We start from the raw sequence: 16,936 nt of genomic DNA, 5'->3' as shown, positions 1-16,936 counted from the left end.
TCACCAACTTCCCCCACCAGGAAGATCGTGTGCAGCGACAGCAGGCCCATCATCCACGCACAAAAGACTCAGGCCAACCAAGGCGTTCCTGGTGCTGGGTTTCAGAGATCGATGCACACGTCTGCCCGCCAACGGCGACTGACCGTCAGCGTCCGCCCGCAACGCTAAACCCTGGCACATTATTATTTGAGACACTTGGTGACAACTGACAGCGCCAACCGCCTTTTGCTCTTCATTGGGTCGAGCAATGCCGGAGCGCCAGCCTGAAAAATTCCTGGGTGAGCAGATCTCAACGTGGCTGTCTCCCGCAAGCCCATTATCCAAGCATAGAACCATATGTCTATGATCGATTCACACTTAATACTGCGAGCCACCTCAGCCCGCCGCCCCACCGCCCCACCCCCCTTCCCGGCTTATTTGTGTGGGCTTCTCTGCCGGAAGTATGTGTCCTGCAGAATCCCAGGGACCGAAGACGACAATATCGCCCTGCTTTGGGATTCAGCGAGAAGACACATAAGAGCTTCCTGTTCTCTGGAACCTCGTGCCTGATCCAGCCCCGTGGAAACAGCTGGTTTTTATTTTTATTTTATAATCCTCGAGTAAAACAAACACAATACACAAATACATATATAAAAAATCTTCGGAGCACACGGATGGGACCAAGCCAATGCTTCCAACGGCTTGCCTGACGAATATCAACCCTCCCACCAGCCACAAAGAGACATCCCATACCGTTTAGCCAGTTAGCCAGTCTGCTGCTTCTGTCAATGCACTGTACGTACCAATAAATAGCTGCCCCTCACTGGATATCTGCTTGTGCCCCCCTACGGTGCAAATCAGTTCGTGGTTTCGTGGTACCTCGCAGGCATTGGTCCGCAATTATTGCTCCATTTCTTTCCCCTTTTGTTTCATTTTCTCTTCCCTGTACTGTCCTCCATGTTGTTGAGCTCTAGATGTATCCAGTAAGTTCTTCTGTTGTCTTTAAATACTCCCTCGTTCTGTCTTGTCTTGCTGGCTCTGCCCCTGAGGCACCTCGGACTTCATTTCAGCCGTGAAAGCTCTCACTTGTTATTAATCCTCCTTTCCTCCCTTTTTTGCCTGACATCTGATATTAGTTCAGACACTTGTGACTTCAATTTTTATAAGAAGAGAGCCAAGTTCCTCTTTATTTCTTCCTTGTTCGTTGGTTTTTAATCCATTGGTCCCGAGCCTGCACATCTTTTCCTCCATCTGCAATCTTTCCAAAAGAACCACTAGAATTGGTGGTTGTAATATACCCTGGTAAGGCTGAGGGATCCTCCAACCTTTTAACAAGCGAAGAAACCTGTTCTGATTTCCAAACTGTTGAATCTCTCACCTTTCTCCTTTGCCCTCGTTCGTCAGCCTCAAGGAGCGCCAGGATTTCTGTCATCACTATCTGTCAAGATCAGCCCTGCTGCGGCTCCAATATTGTGACTGGGACATTTTAGAATCCTCCTGACAATAGCGTGTTTACAGGAAGGAAGAAGAAACAAAAAAAAGAGTCAACCAATCGCCCATATATTCAGCCGGTTTCATTCACGATGAACCATCAGTATTCCACTAGCGAAGAGCAGGACTATACCTACAGTTCTAGCAGTCAATATGGACTTTCGCAGCCATCTCTGCATTCCTACTCGACTCATCTTCTCTCCCCGTACAGCCAACATTCTTCCGTTTCCTCTGAGGGCTCCCAGTTACCCCCTCATTATGCAACATCACAATCAGTGTATGCTCAGACGCAACAGCATTCTCCGCCGAGTCATGGGTACCAGTACCCGATTCATTATATTGCCCAGTCAAGGTATCCTCCATCCCAGAGATACCTCTCCATTCCTGACCCTCTACGAGATGTCGAGATTGAGAGGCAAGAGTCATGTAACGAGCACTTGATGGCTTCTGAGCCAGTGCTACCGCCGCTGGAAGGGTTTCCAGACGTTGGAGAGTTCGACCAGCTCGTGGCCAGGTGATTATCCAATCCTTATTTTGTATTTTCAAAAGGTCAAATTGCTGATGGGGTTTCCTTGTTCGAAGTTACGTCCAAGACCTATCGGTCAAAAAGCAGGATAAAGCCTTGATACATTCAAGTAGGGCACGAAACATCAGAACGGTACTCATTGACCCAAAAAATACGGCAATAGAGTCGGCGCAGTTTCGGTAAGAGAATTTCTGCTCTTGCTACTCTTATCTCTGTCCATGAAGAGGAAGATGATAGTCACATAGTCAGACTTGCACGTTCTCGTAAACGTTGACTGATTATGTGTTGTAGCTTCTGGGTCAAGAAGATGTTCAAGCTTGAGCAAAATGATAATAACAGAGCATATGAGGTATGGCCCCTTTTGCCGTTTTTGACTCAAGTGTATGGGTTGGGGTATTTTTCTAAGCGATTATTAGTTAAAACGGTTCATCTGCCATGAAGGGAAACCAGTCGCAATCCGGGAGAAGTTGTTCAAAATTCTGACAAAGGCACACCAGCAATGTCAGCATGGCGGCCGAGACAAAACCTCAGCACAGGTTCGAAGGCTATATTCCTGGTATGTGTAACCCATCTCGTGAGAAAAAAGGGGGCAAGAGTGAAGAAAAGAGGAAGCACAAAGTAAAAAAACAAATATTGCAACAAACTTCCCCTCAAAGAAAAAGTCCCAACTAACCAATCCAATAACCCAACAGGGTCCCTAAAGAACTAATCTCCCGCTTCGTCAAAATTTGCCCAACCTGCCAAGTCCGCCGCGGCGGCTGCCGCCTCACCCCTCCAAACTCCCGCAAAAACTCCCCAAAACTAACAACCCTCCCAAACCCACAACTTCTCTCCCCGCCCGGCTCCAGACGGAACTCCGTAATCAGTCGTGCCGGCGCCAGCACCGCGGGACGATCGCAGAGGAAATACTCATCCCATCACCACGTCCAGGGCTCGCGTTGGGGTCAGAGCCACGGCCACAGCCACAGCCATAGTCCCGAAGGCCACGGTCACCATCTCCATCACAGCCATTACCAACATCACGTCAACCCTTTGGCGCCCACGGGACTGGCGACGTTGCCGAGATCGATGTCCGGTGCCATGGATGAGATATCTGGGGGAGGCATGCATTTGGCATCGACAAGTCATTTGGATTATCATGCCTCGTATGACGAGGGGCATGGGATTCCTGAGTCGCATTATTGAGGCGGTTGAGGGGAAGGTTTAGGTTCGGAGGGGGAGCTTTGAAAGGAGGGCTTAACGTTGGGAAGTTCATCGACTGTGGCAAAAGCAGAATGTTTGGGCTTTTGATATAAACGTCGACGTCGGCATTTGGGAATATGAGAATTGATATTAGGACTGGGAATCACATTATTGAACATTGACATTTGGGCATTGGGCATTGGGCATCTGATTGGCATAGGATGGCGATGGTAATGGTAATGGTAATGGGCATGAGTATCAAATAATGGGGGGATGGGATATGAATATGGCAGTTGAACTCTTTATATTATGCTCATATTTGATGTCATTTTTTCCCTATGTTCTTTGTGTTTTGTTTTTCGACTTTTATTTGACGATATGCTTGAAAGCCATTTTATTTTGTTAACTATGGTAGTTAATCAGGGTAAATGAAATTTAAAAAAAGCTTAAAAAAGAGGGGAGATTAAAGACTTTTCGTATTTATTTATACGAAGGCATACTTTTTGTGTTTCTTTTCGTTTTCATTTTCCATTTTATCTTTGCTTTCTCCTTTGTATGAAGTTTATATATTTGGCATGGATGGCGATGACATGTGGCTACCGTCTCTTCAAGACTGAGATGAAGTTGCTCTTAACTCAATAAGTCCCTCTTACTTTCTTGAGAACTTCTATTTACTCATATGATTCTAGATTTATCTGTCCTTTCATTTCATTTTATGTATGAAAGAATTATTCTTATATCTTTTTGTTTTTTTATTGCTTTTCTCTATCTAAAGCTTATATAAATTTGCCTACGGCATCTGGTAACGATGGAATGAGTGGTTCTTACTAGTTAGTCAGCCGGTGAGTATTATTAACCGGGCCCTAGTGGTTGATTTCATAATCAACCTCCGGTCGGACCCTCGCATACAAGGGTCCGCCACCTCAACGTGAACTGCCATCTCAATGTGAAAATTATTTTATCCAGGATATTAAATTAATTTATCAATGAATGTAGCAAGATCCATTAAATACAACTTGCTTATGCAGTAGACAATCCATTTATGACTCTTCCTAGTGAATTTGGTGGCTCTAACATTAATACCCTTGTCTCTACAATATTGTTTTTAAGTTCCACCATAACTTTCTTCCATTTTGAGTGCAACTTCTCTAATGCCTCCTGATTATCAAGCTTTTGATGAATGACTGTCATCTTGCATATATTAGATGCGGATATGACCCCTCCCTTATGTACTACTCTTCAGGATGTTTGCCAGCGGCATTCACAAGCTGCAGTGGCTGCGGCAGTTTTTGAGAGCTCATCCTGCAGAAGAGTCACTGTATTGACCATCATGATACTGCCCTTATAGAGCTTCTCTAGCCCAATTTGAATATATTCAGGGTCTTTGATGTCCTCCATAGAATTTGCACTTATATCAGTTGAATTGATGAACAGTTGAAGGAGTATACCAGGTCAAGGAGTTGATGAAAACAGATGTAGATGGACTCATAGGAGTTATCTCAAACTCACATAATTTATTAAGGATGATGAATGGATTGAATGGAACCAGGCCTGTTGCTTTTCATCCTCTCTTGATTGTATGAATTCTGAATGTCACCTTTCATATAGAGGTGATGGCATGAAGAAATTCAACTTTTGTAAACTTCTCACAATCACATCTTGTTGCTTCTTCAACTGCCAATGAATGATGATGCTTGAACACCTGAAAAACCCCTATATCCAGAGGCTGTAATAGATGACTTGTATGTGAAATAAGATAGAAGAGGATGATGTTATTCTTGTTGCAATAATCCATGAACTCATACATGCAGTGGGAGTCAAAGCCATCCAATAGAAGCAAACAATGAGATTCTTTGATGCAACTCTTCATAGAGTGATGGAAGTGTTGAATTCACTGAAAAAGTGATTTGATCATTGTTATAGCCAGTGTCTGACATGTCTATCATGACATTCTTCTCAATCTCATTGGTCCAGCGCTCCTGTAGCTGCTTCACAGTGAGAATGTACAAAGAAGGGATGATGAAGCCATCTGTTGAGACTGCTTCAATGATTGTAAGGTTTTCTCTATTATTTGAGCTTCCAACACAAGTCTGTCTTTGAGGATCTCACATCACTATCCACTGATCTTGTCTGATTCCTATCCTGAACCCTGTTTCATCAAAGTTGTATATATCACTGAGTTGGACCTCAAACTTATTCACTGTCTCCTTAAAAAGGTTAAACCAATCAAGTATGAATGACAACTTGTGGGCTTGCTTCCTTGCCATGTCAATGGTCTTCTGCCATCATATATTGTATTCAGGATGATGTTTGATGAATCTTTTGATCCAATGTTCTCCAATCTCAGATGAAAGATCAATGAGATCTTCATGACTCTCTGCAAGGACAAATCGGGCAGCACCAAGTATCATTGATTGATTGGGAGGTAGGCCTATCTTATCTAGTGTTTCTATATACTGACAGAGTGATTTTTCCTGGCCAGAAGATAGTAATTGGTTAGCAGGAGTTCTTTTGGTGCGAGGGAGGGGGCCATGGAATCAATTGATCAAATGTGAGTAAGGAACATTGAATTCTCTTGCCAATGCACTAATATTAGGATTTTCAACATTGGCTATGGATTCTAGAGCTTCTGTGATCTTATTCTCTATTAAAATATATGAAGAAGTCATTGCGTTGACTGGTTATAGAATTTTGAAGATGGAATAGAGTATCTAAGAAAATATTTCACGTTGAGGGTCCGACCGGAGGTTGATTATGAAATCAACCACTAGGGCCCGGTTAACGTATAAACCATAGCAAGAAGGGTTGAGTTACTCCAACTCCAGGAGTTAAGAACTAACTGAACCTCCGTACATTGCAACATGCCAAAGCAGTGCAGCTGTCCTGTACATACATAATTTGTATATCTAACCTTCATCCAGCCGCTTTTATAAAACCTTTTTAAAACCTGCCTCTCATATAAATGAAGCCAGCATCATGATCATCACCTACCTTAACCCCATCTCATCAAATGACATGACATGACATGACACGGCATTAAAATTTATATAGATAAAAATGTATACTAAAAAGGAGAACCTTCCATAGTCTAAATGAAATGACAAAGGTGAAGATAAAAGAGCTAAAAAGGAGAAGGAAAAAGGACAAAAAATAGGCATAGTAATGAGGAAAAGAAGGAGGTAAAAGTTATCACCAAGGAAACATCAAACCAAACCATCCAAGGAAAAAAGGGAGGGAAAACGAAGAAAAGAAAAGAAAAATGACAGCCGAATCCGAAAAAAACAGAATTTGATACAACATTGGCTGCCCGTATCAGCCAATTTGATAGTACAGCATACAAATGAGAACACCCACTCCCTCTATACACACACCACTTTTTACCCTGCTTTTCACTTCACCACCTTCAAAAACTCTCCCACGATAAGAAAGAGTCCTCCCTTCCTTCTTCCCCTTCCCGTTTCCCCACCCCCCCAACTTTTCTCAAAAAAAAAGAAAGAAAAAAGGTTCATAATGATAGTAATAAATTCAATTCCCGCTAATACCCAATACAACAGATGACGTATCACGTATATATATATATCGAATATCGGATATCGGATAATTATATCAATTGCATAGCGAGCGAGAAAAAAATCCTTCCCACGATTTTGTGCGTCACACACATATTCATACGGGCAGCGTGAACTTCTTGCCCTTTAGAACCCTGTCACATTCGAGAATGGATGGTTGGTTAGTTCAAACTCATCAATACTGGGTACCTAGACAGGCCAGAGCTCAAATACCCCCAAGAAAGGGGAGCTCGCAAATTTAAAAAAAAAAAAAAAAAAAAAAAAAAAAAAAAAAAGGAAAGAAGAAGCTGACTTGGTATAATATATCCAAAAGAAATCCGAATACAATATCGTCTGAATAACACCCGCAATCACAGAGATAGGCTCGAAGAACCCATTTGCGAAATACCGATAGATCCAGTTCGGTATGTATAGCGCGCGATAAATCCCCAGCGCGAAGAGGTAGTGAGTCGTTATCGTGTCCGCCTCGCCGGTGCGCTGGAGCATAAAGAGTTGCGGGAGGATGGCGACGGATTCAAGCCAGATGGAGAAGGCCCAGAGGATCTGGAGCACGTTTTAAAAGGGGAAAAAAAAATAAGTCAGCGGTGTTACAACGAAAGTACGCAGGGACGTGGAGGATAGGGAGGGGCTTTATATACCTCTGAGAACTCATATCTGGGTGGGAAGAGTATTCCCAGAACGGCCGATGCGCCGAGCAGGTATTGCACCTTGAAGGTATCGATGTTTGGGTCGTGGGTGGGTTTATAGTCGTTTACCATGAGGTATATTGTGTATGCGGAGGAGGAGATGAAGAGGAGTTTGAAGATGGTGTTATAGGCGGAGTCGGTGAAGGTCCAGAAGAGGTCTGTTATGATGTTTTAAGGAGTGAGTTTTCTTGATGCGGAATTTTGGAGCTGGATGAGAGGGATATAGAAGAGCATTTACCTAGGTACCGCGTAACGTAGACGAAGAAATATAGCGCTTGCGATTTAAAAGAGAGGCCTGAGCAGCTCTGGATGGAGAGAGGGAATTTTTAGCTGGTGGCATTGGTAGTAGTGGTGGTGGTATAGCAGATAACGGTGTATCAGGAAAGAATTTGATTGTTGCAATGTATGAAAAAAAAAGAGTGGTCTGCGTACACTGGACGACTTCATCTTCTGGAGGAGAATCAATATGGACACCAGATGGGAGAAATCCGCTATACATAGTAAAGAGGAAGTCAGTTAGCCATTGCTGTCGTCATTTCCCATTGCACGAATTCCATCCCATCTCCTATACATCTTAACCCCCGATGAAAGCTGGTCCAGAATCGAAGCCAAAACTGCCCGGCCCTCACTTCCGATCAAGCTACGGGACAAGCAAAACGTACCTGCCAACCTGAAGATATTCATCTTGGGCTGTGGGAATCGGGTCTAACCGCTAGTTGGCGGTTGATCTATATTGTATATGTATGTATTTCAATTTGATTCCGGCGTGTCAATTGAGACTGCGGCTTGTCTGTCAGTCTCTGGTGGGGAGATGGGAGGGAAGGAGAGCGCCATGAAACAGGGTTTGGATGTGCGAGGAAGATTAGCCAAGGTGTATGCGGTGCTGTCTGTATGTTGTCTGGTTGCTGTATGGTTGTTGGCTGGGTGTTGGCTGGCTGCTGGTTGTTGACACGAAGCCTGAAACAGCCAGAGAAAGAGAGAGAGCTCGAGGAGGAATTGTCCAGGCCAAGTCACGTGATAACAGGGACTGAACAGCCCCTGACTTGAAGCATGAGGAGATGGTATAGGACTGGGTATACATAGCTATGAATCCATGTAGGCATCCGACATGAGAGAGATACGTATAAGGTACCGAAGTAAGTCTCGTAGTCTCGTTGTTCGCCAGCGTGTGATGTGTTATTATTATTAACCTAATTCATTCGAACAATCTATAGCCCTTAAACTACCCCTGAATCGCTTGCTCAAAGACACTCCAGGATAGGGGAAAAGAAATAATACATTAAGTAAAATAAAAGTAAAAATAAAAATAAAAGAAAGCACATACTAACCAATTCCACCCTCCAAACATCCACATAACCAGCGCAACCACCCGTCCCCACAATGCACCTACCAACACTCCACACCCTAACACAGAAACCCACCAACCCCCCCTAAAACGCCCTTCCCCCTCCTCCCTCCCCCCCAACCATCCTCCCCAAATGCCCCTCAGCAAGCTCACTCCTCAATGCCCCATTCTCACTTTCCCTCCTAAGCCTCTCCCACTCCCTCAACCCAGCCCTCTTAACCCTCTGCTTCTCCTCAATCTGCTCCAGCAACCTCTCCCGATCCATCTCCAACTGCACCAGCCTCTTTTCCCGACTCGGATCCAGCGCCGGCGGCAGGGGAAGCAGTTTGCCGCCCGGGATCAGCGGGGGGAGGGAGGAGAGGTGGTTTGTTGTGCGGGGTTGGTGCGGGGTACGAGGGTGGGTGTGGGATTGGGAGTGGGAGTGGGAGTGGGAGTGGGAGTGGGAGTGGGAGTGCAGGTAGGTATGCGGGTGTGGTGTGGAGGTATGAGAGTGCGAGTGAGAGTTACTGCTATGCCGAAACGGGGGCCGGTGGGAGTCATAGCTTGACGAACTTGCCCGTGGGCCCGTGGGTGGTGCTTTGTGGTGGGCTGCCATGGGCGGGGATGTGTGTCTCGATGTCCCGGATCCAGATCCGGAGCCAGACCTGGATATGGGACCGTCCCTGTCCTTTTCCCTGTCCCGATCTCTGTCTCTGTCCCTGGCTGAACTAACCGGCGACGGACCACCCCCGACACTACCCCTTGGTCGCGTGGGCGCGGAAAGAAGCGCGAGATTCGTCACGCGGCCTTGAGGACCTGTTGGTGGCGTTGGCGTAGGAGCAGACGCAGGTGTAGGTGTAGGTGTAGGGGCAGGGGCTGTTGAAGAAGGTGCCGACGGTGGCGTAGTGGATTGTGGCTTGGTGAGAGATTGAGGTGCGCTGGGGATTCGAAATGGCTGCTGTGTACCATTCTGCAGCGCGGGTGATGGCGGAGAGGGCCGCTGCTGTTGTTGCTGTTGTTGCAAATTTGAATTTTGACATGCGTCTTCACCCCTTTCGTTCCCATTCCTGTTCCCATTGCTGTTGCCGTTTCCGTTTCCATTTCCAGGACTCGGTCTGGGTAGTTTATCAGGTAATCGAGGTGATGGACCACCTCTACTAGGCCCCCTCGGTGGTGAAGCTGGTCTGCTAGACGATGGCGCGCGTGGTGGTTCAGTAGCCCGTGATGGCGGAGATCTAATTGCCTGGTAAGGAGAAGGTGCCATTGCACCTGTAGAAGCGGGCGCAGCAGGCGAACTAGCATCATTTTGCGACTGCATCTGTACCCTAGCCGGTAAATTAGCGGGAGACCGCGCCATAGTCACAGCACCCGCACGCGACAACATATTCCCCACCCCCACATGTAACGGCGGCGACGACCGTCTCGACGTAGTCGCCGACACCGGGCCCGAGTTGTTATGTCCCGACGGCGTACGGGGCGACGGAGACCTGCGGCGCCATGACCGCTCACCAGCAGTGGAGGGAGGCTCGTGGCGTTGCTCCCATCTGTCTCTGTCTCTGTCTCTGTCTCGATTTCGATCTCGATCTCGATCTAGGCTGCGCGAACGAGCGCGTGGGGCGGAGCGGGGGTATTCTGGTGAGCGAGGACGTTCATACCTGCCTCTGGTCGCGGGCAAGGGGGAGGAAAGGCGCTCCCGCTTCGGAGAGCGGGGGTGGTAACTGTTCAGTGGCGAGGGGTCTCTCATCCGCTTTAAAACGGGAGGACTCCGCTGCCTTTCTCTTTCTCTTTCCCGTGTATATCTCTGCGACGGAGGTGGTGAGCGCGAGCGCCTCTGTAATCTCTGCGGGGAGATGCGGCGCACATTATCGCGAACTGGAGATAGCCTTCTTGCTCTGGGGTTATAACTGGACGCTGCATCTCTGTCTCTGTCTCTGTCTCTGTCTCGATCTCTATCTCTATCTCGTCCTCGAAAGGGCGGGGGGGTTCGTGAGCGGCGTCGGAAGCTTGGCGGGGAGCGGCTGCGTGGTCTCCCATTGGTACGGTCGGAGGGTGCCCAGGTGTCTGCTGCTGGTCGGGGTGGGGGAGATCGGGCTCTTGGGGTTGGGGAGCGGGGATAGCGGTTGTCGTCGCGCGGGAAGGGGCGGTAGGACTCGCCGAATCGGCGGGTTTCGTCGTATCTGGGGACGGGGAGAATGTTAGTTTGGTTGTTTGTTTGTAATTAGAGTAAAAGAAGTGGTGTTTTGTAAAGGCAAGAAATTGGGACATTGTTTAATGGGTGGTTAGGGATGGAGGATTTCAAACCTTCTGTCACGATCCATGGTGTTTGTTAATTGCGTAGATGTGCAAGGCTGAGAGTGGACTTTGGCAGCTAGATGAGATAAAGCAGGAGAGAATGCGGCGGCGGCGAGGTGAAGAGTGGGTAAGAGTCAGAGTGTTGTTTAATCAACTCATAATCTAGAAGCTGACGTATGGAGCATATTATCCTACAGTGCCGGATTTTGATCCTGCACTGTGTTCTCTGTTGTTCTGTGTTCTGTGTTCTGATTTTTGTTCTGTGGTTGTAGTTCGTTGAGGTTTTCGGGTTTAAATAAAAATGAAATTTTGGGGAGGTCTGTGGCACGTGACATTGGAGCTTGCATGGATAGGGGTAATATTTATACATACAAAGAGGGGGAAAGAAATGAAATGAAATGAGAGGAAAGATTCAGATTTGGATAAGAAATATGTACATCCAATGTGCTTACGGTTATCCGTTTTCGAGGCAGAATGTTTGATTGTCGACCTCCTCAATCCATAACTCATTCTATGCCGCCTGCTACATGCGCACATCAGCACGGAGCAAAATGTGTCAGAAACACCTTCAGAACTCAATTGGGAAAACATTTATCTCAAACCCACAATCAAACAAGAAAATTGGACATTGGTACATAGTATTTTCCCACTTATCCCTTCCCCAACGCCAAAAACCCATCAAACTCCAAACTCCCAGCCACCATCACATTCCATCTCTCACCGCTACCTCTACCTCTCCCTCTACCTCTTCCCTCTCTTCTCCTCCTCCTTCTTCAACCTCTTCCGACTCTCACTAGCAATCATATCACTCAAATCCTCCTGAAACCCCCAATTCGCACTCCCCACCCCCCCAACACCCTCCTCCCTCCTCCCCTTCTCATACAACCCCTTCAACCTCTCCTTATCAATCCCAGTCCCGTCGCTCCCCTGCAGCGCATCCAAATCCACAGAAACGTCCACATCACCGGGCTTCTTCCGCTTGCGGCTCTGATCATCCACACCAAGCACGGGGAGATTACCGTGCGCAGCTGCGCCAGATGTAGATGCAGATGCACCCGCCGCTTTAAGATCATATGCCCGATCCCCGCCAAAGAACCCTTTAACAGCCGCTGCCCGCTCAGGAACAACTGTATAGGCCGACCTATGGTATGCAGCAGGCGACTCTTCAGTCTCCGTCCCGCGCGTATGCTTCCGCACATCAAACTCCCCGCTGGCACCAACAACGCTTTCCGCCCCTCCAAACTCCGACGGAATCGTCGATACCATTCCGCTCGGCGTCTCCAGCCCACTAGGCGTCTGCAGTCCCATCCTCACACGCCCTTCCTCCTCATCTCCCTCATCCCCACTCCCACCCTCTTCCTCCTCACTCTCTTCCTCCTCCTCCTCTTCCTCCGGCGCCTGCAACTCTCCCCACAACTCCTTCTCCACAGGCTCTCCTAGCTGCACATTAGACTGCGTCTGTAAGACACCGAAAATATCACCACCGTATAACGGCCGGTTATGCTCGTCGACGGGTGGCTTTCCATATCCGCCGGGGTGGTAACCCCACATAGCCCCAGGGGGTGGCGGGGCATTGAGGCCCGGTATCTTCAGCGCAGGGTACGACGGAGGCGGGCCGAAGCGTTGCTGGTTAATGAGCCATGGCGGGGGTGCACCGGGTGGTATATTCAATGCGTCTTTGAGCTCATCGCTCAGCTCACCAGGCCGCAGGTGGCGAAGGTTCGTTTCGTATTCCTTGCCTTCGTAGTACACCTCACCGTAGCGGGTTAATTCGGGCTTAGTCTGGAAGCGAAAGAAGGCTTCGTAGAGCTTTTGGTAGTCGATGTCCAGCTTACCCATTTTGGGCTGGACGCGTTCGCGCTGCTTTTGCTTTAGGGTTGCTTGTTCCTGTTTCTCGAGGGCTGCGTCGCGCATTTCGGCGATGCCGGTTTCCTGGATGAATTTGGGCAGGGCGAAGGGGGGCTTTTCGACACCGCGTTTTGAGGAGAGGTATTCGCGCTTCAGGGACCAGTGGGTTGGCACTGGGACGACATTGCGGTACGCTTTGATGTGCACTAGTAGTCGCGGATCGGAGGCGGAGGTATCTGTCCACTCGACTGTTTCTGGTTTTCGGACTAGGGCTTTCAGTTCGGCAACGGAGAGCTTGTTCATTTCCTTGCGTTTCTTTTTGGAGAGTTTGGGGCCGGTGGCTTCTTCTTCTTCGTCTGGGATGTCATTGTCGTCGTCGAAGTATACTTCGGGCTTGTCGGGCTCTTTGGAAAGGGAGTCTTCGTTCCTTTCCAGTTTTTCGAACTTGGTGAGGACGTCTCTGTACATCTCGTAGAGGGGGTCGAGAGAATCGTAGAGGTTTTCAGGGTCGGTCGGGTTTGTGTCTGCGTTTGTGTTTGTGTTTCCGTCTACATTGGCGTTGCCGCTGTCGTTGCGCTCTGGCGGAGCAGCCTCAGATGGAGGAGCTTCCGATGACGGAGGGCAATTTTGCTTATAATCCTTCGTCTCAACAACCTCCTCCACCGTATCGCCTTTCGGCGCAGGAGAATTTTGACTAGGTTTTAGCTGTAAGAATGTTAAATCAGCGCCACACTTCTTCACTTTAAAAGTAGTATATAGCGACTGAACAACACAAACATACCTCATTCTTCTTCGCTTTCCGCTTCGCTCTCTTCAGCTGATTCTTAGTTGGCTTTGCAGTGATGGCAGGCATGATGATGTCGGAAAGTATTACCGTTTAGATATATGGCTTGATCGGAGCAGAGGCTGGTGAGGAGCGGATCGCGTGCCAGGTTCCCCTTTAGTCTCTCCAGCTCAGTCAAGCAAGCTTGATAGATGGGTAAGCAGGACGCATGGATAAGCTAGCAGCGGTTTGTATCTGTACCAGGAGTAAATCGAGGTATGTATATGGAGTATAGATGGAGCATAGATGGGAGGGCTAAGTTGTCTGTTGTCCTGTGTCCTGAGGTCGTCTTAACCAGGTGTTTGCGAGGCAAGAAAGCTGCGATATTCGACAGTGTCACGTGATATAGATATTCGTGCAAAAAGAAATATACTGCAGAGATCAGGCAGTTTGCAGTGCAGGGAGTCAGCAGTATTGTAGGTGATGATTCAGGATATATATATGTACGTGTGTAAGACTGCCAATAAGAAATTAACCCTCTAGAAATACCATTGCCTAAACGAAAAAAATAAAAAATAAAAAAAGGGAAGAAAGAAAGAAAGAAAAGAAAAAGAAAAAAATCCCAGACATGCTCCTTTTAAACACCCATCCAAATGTGAAAACAAACCCCGTGGTAGAATTGTCCCATGAAACAAAAAGGAAGAAGACCCATTGCGATGTCCATATACATGTACATATATATTAATAACATGCCCAATTATCCCCCCGTGGCATCCAGCACGGGCAAGTGTACCGACTCCAACTAACCTCTCTTCTTCGCCGATCTCGACTCTGTCAACGCAGAAACCAACGTCAGTCAATGCAAAAGCACAAGCAACTAAAGAAGTGATCTTACCAGCAGCAGTTCTCCTCTTCTTCGGATTCCCCTTCCCACGACTCTTCAACCTATATCAATGTTCCCCAAGTCAGTAATCTTCCATCACCAATTCCTCAACCACCCAGAAAATTCTAATAATGCTGCACAACATACCTCTCAATAACCTCCAACCTCTCCCCCTCCTCATAATCCACCATCCGCAGTCCCAGATGCTCATATGCCTTGCCGAGCTCCTTCAATGTGCCTATTCGCTGCGGGTAGTAGGATGCCAAAGCAGGCCCGCGCAGGCGCTGGCGGAGGACTTTGTTGCCCAGTCGTTGGCGGTCGGGGTTGTAGGTGTGGGAGAAGATGCGGCATTGGGCCTGTTGCTGTGAGTGGGATGGACGTAGATAGGGAGAGCAATTGGAAGGGGGGAACGGGGTAGCAGGGGGGAATTTACCTTGACGAGGTCTAGGAGGCGGGAGCGGGGAACGGAGAGGGCCATGGCGGGCTGTGGGTTGTGTTTGAGTGCTGGTGGGCTGGTGGGCCGGTGGGCCAGTGAACAGTAAATTGCTGGCGGTGGTTTTTTTTTTTTTTTTCTTTCTTTCTTTTGACGGTTGAGATTAGATTTTGAGGTACGCAGTTAAGTGAGGGAGGGAATGGAAATGTTTGGGAGGTGGTGGGCGCTAGTCCTGTCTGGGCTACAGCATATTCATTACATCGATTGACAACTGGAGTCAACCAGCAACTAAACAGCTATTAGCAACCGACCACTGGCCTCTGGCCACTGACCACTGCTTCAACCCTTGATCATTTGTAGAGGAGACACTACGAGGAACACCTATAAATGGAGACTAAGCGGAAACTGGACCCTTGTACCTCCGAAGAGACATCCGCGGGGAATGGCGTGAAAAAACGCAAGGTGAGTAACCAACACTTTTATAAGTTAGTATCTTCACTGTTAAACTACGGAGAATATACTGATATCTGTCTAGAAGAAAAATTTCCCAGATGCGGAACCGGACAGTACTCCAACATCCCCATCCTTCTCAAACACAGCAAAACAAAGAACAAAAACCCAATCCCGCCTCCAAAAACTCCAAAAGCTCACCCGCAAACTCTTAAACCACCCCGAACAAATCTTAGAAGCACCCATAAATGGCTCAGCACCCGGCCCGGACCTCCTACAATCTCTAACAGCGCTTAACAACTCCCTCTCCCTCTCCTCCTCCTCCTCTCCCCAAACCCACAATCCCCAAGATCCACCGTCCTACTACTCCCAATCCCCCCTAGACCGCCTCTACACGCCCTCCCTCCACCTCCACGCCCAAAACATACTACCCCCCCTCCCCCCCGTTCCCGACAAATCCCTCCAAACCGCTATCTTCACTCACGAAGGAGTCAACGACCCCACAAATACCACAACTACCACCACCTCAACAGAGAAAAACTACGAACGCCTCGAGCTGCTGGGCGACGCCTACATCGAGATCTTCGCCACGCGGCTGGTATGGGATACCTTCCCGCGTCTGCGGGCCGGCCGGCTGTCTCAGATTCGAGAAATGCTGGTCAAAAATGAGACGTTGGCGGAATACGCGACGCGGTATGGGCTTGATAGGAGGCTGCAGGTTGCGGCGGAGATACGGCGGCAGGCGAAGACGTGGACGAAGGTGCGTGGGGATTTGTTCGAGGCGTATGTTGCTGCGGTGATATTATCGCATCCGAAGCGCGGGGTGGAGATGGTTGAGGAGTGGTTGACGCAGTTGTGGATTCCGAGGTTGGAGGGGGTTGAGAGGGAGAGGCCTGTGCTGCGGTATAAGGAGGAGTTGGCAAAGATGGTTATGGATAAGGGGGTGCGGGTGAGGTATGTGGATGAGAGGGAGGGGGTGCAGAGGAAGGGGGGACTGCAGACATTTTTTGTGGGGGTTTATTTGGACGGGTGGGGGTTTCGGGATGTTTGTCTTGGGACAGGTACGGGGATGAGTAAGGTTATTGCGGGGAATGAAGCGGCAAGGAAGGCTTTAGAGAATCCGGTTGCGAGGGAGGCGGCGGAGAGGAAGAGGGCGTTTCATGCTGGTGATAGGAAGGGGAGTGGTGAGGAGGGAGGGAGGGGGTGAGAAGCAGGGGGAAGGCGGCTGTATGATTAATTGCGAATTTGGCATGATGATGCCTTGGGTAGACCATGACATGCTATGAAACTACACTATCTTAACGAATTCTTTTTTTATTACCCCCGAATAGATAGCATCTACCCCCTATTCATCCACCTACATACTCCCTTGGAGTCACATCCATCCATTCAGATACCGGTCACGTGGTATCAATCCACCCCCCTCGACATTCCCGCCGAGAAAAGAAATCGAACTCCCCTTCCATCCCATCACCATAACACCGCCTACAGAGGAATAATATCCCTCCCC

The 16,936-nt window shown here is 48.3% G+C and overlaps 8 protein-coding genes across 8 annotated transcripts; 2 read left to right on the top strand and 6 right to left on the bottom strand.

Annotated features, from left to right (window-relative positions):
- Positions 1-336, bottom strand: PAAG_12666 (hypothetical protein; the record flags this gene model as incomplete). The annotated part of the gene is made up of 1 exon (XM_015848128.1): positions 1-336. One exon carries the CDS (start codon positions 334-336, stop codon positions 1-3), a length of 336 nt encoding a protein of 111 aa, XP_015702262.1.
- A 1,226-nt stretch (positions 337-1,562) lies between these two features.
- Positions 1,563-3,181, top strand: PAAG_08961 (hypothetical protein; the record flags this gene model as incomplete). Its single annotated transcript, XM_015846683.1, has 5 exons — positions 1,563-1,984; positions 2,053-2,175; positions 2,288-2,345; positions 2,413-2,558; positions 2,689-3,181. 5 exons carry the CDS (start codon positions 1,563-1,565, stop codon positions 3,179-3,181), a joined length of 1,242 nt encoding a protein of 413 aa, XP_015701604.1.
- Positions 3,182-4,198: 1,017 nt separating this feature from the next.
- PAAG_12665 (hypothetical protein) lies at positions 4,199-4,576 on the bottom strand (the record flags this gene model as incomplete). Its single annotated transcript, XM_015848127.1, has 2 exons — positions 4,199-4,362; positions 4,444-4,576. The coding sequence occupies 2 exons, from the start codon at positions 4,574-4,576 to the stop codon at positions 4,199-4,201; spliced, it is 297 nt and encodes a 98-aa protein (XP_015702261.1).
- Positions 4,577-6,844: 2,268 nt separating this feature from the next.
- Positions 6,845-8,117, bottom strand: PAAG_08960 (ER lumen protein retaining receptor 2; the record flags this gene model as incomplete). The annotated part of the gene is made up of 6 exons (XM_015846682.1): positions 6,845-6,881; positions 7,040-7,290; positions 7,386-7,591; positions 7,680-7,763; positions 7,866-7,924; positions 8,005-8,117. The coding sequence occupies 6 exons, from the start codon at positions 8,115-8,117 to the stop codon at positions 6,845-6,847; spliced, it is 750 nt and encodes a 249-aa protein (XP_015701603.1).
- A 746-nt stretch (positions 8,118-8,863) lies between these two features.
- On the bottom strand, positions 8,864-11,075 carry PAAG_08959 (hypothetical protein; the record flags this gene model as incomplete). The annotated part of the gene is made up of 2 exons (XM_015846681.1): positions 8,864-10,934; positions 11,059-11,075. 2 exons carry the CDS (start codon positions 11,073-11,075, stop codon positions 8,864-8,866), a joined length of 2,088 nt encoding a protein of 695 aa, XP_015701602.1.
- A 715-nt stretch (positions 11,076-11,790) lies between these two features.
- PAAG_08958 (splicing factor 3b) lies at positions 11,791-13,750 on the bottom strand (the record flags this gene model as incomplete). Its single annotated transcript, XM_002789083.1, has 2 exons — positions 11,791-13,602; positions 13,679-13,750. The coding sequence occupies 2 exons, from the start codon at positions 13,748-13,750 to the stop codon at positions 11,791-11,793; spliced, it is 1,884 nt and encodes a 627-aa protein (XP_002789129.1).
- Positions 13,751-14,462: 712 nt separating this feature from the next.
- Positions 14,463-15,021, bottom strand: PAAG_08957 (hypothetical protein; the record flags this gene model as incomplete). The annotated part of the gene is made up of 4 exons (XM_015846680.1): positions 14,463-14,491; positions 14,556-14,605; positions 14,691-14,905; positions 14,977-15,021. The coding sequence occupies 4 exons, from the start codon at positions 15,019-15,021 to the stop codon at positions 14,463-14,465; spliced, it is 339 nt and encodes a 112-aa protein (XP_015701601.1).
- A 342-nt stretch (positions 15,022-15,363) lies between these two features.
- On the top strand, positions 15,364-16,633 carry PAAG_12664 (hypothetical protein; the record flags this gene model as incomplete). Its single annotated transcript, XM_015848126.1, has 2 exons — positions 15,364-15,438; positions 15,512-16,633. 2 exons carry the CDS (start codon positions 15,364-15,366, stop codon positions 16,631-16,633), a joined length of 1,197 nt encoding a protein of 398 aa, XP_015702260.1.
- Positions 16,634-16,936: the final 303 nt, after the last annotated feature.

The sequence above is a fragment of the Paracoccidioides lutzii genome (assembly GCF_000150705.2).
Source record: "Paracoccidioides lutzii Pb01 unplaced genomic scaffold supercont2.56, whole genome shotgun sequence".
NCBI classification, from domain to species: domain Eukaryota; kingdom Fungi; phylum Ascomycota; class Eurotiomycetes; order Onygenales; family Ajellomycetaceae; genus Paracoccidioides; species Paracoccidioides lutzii.
This window is presented reverse-complemented; position numbering and strand designations above follow the sequence as displayed.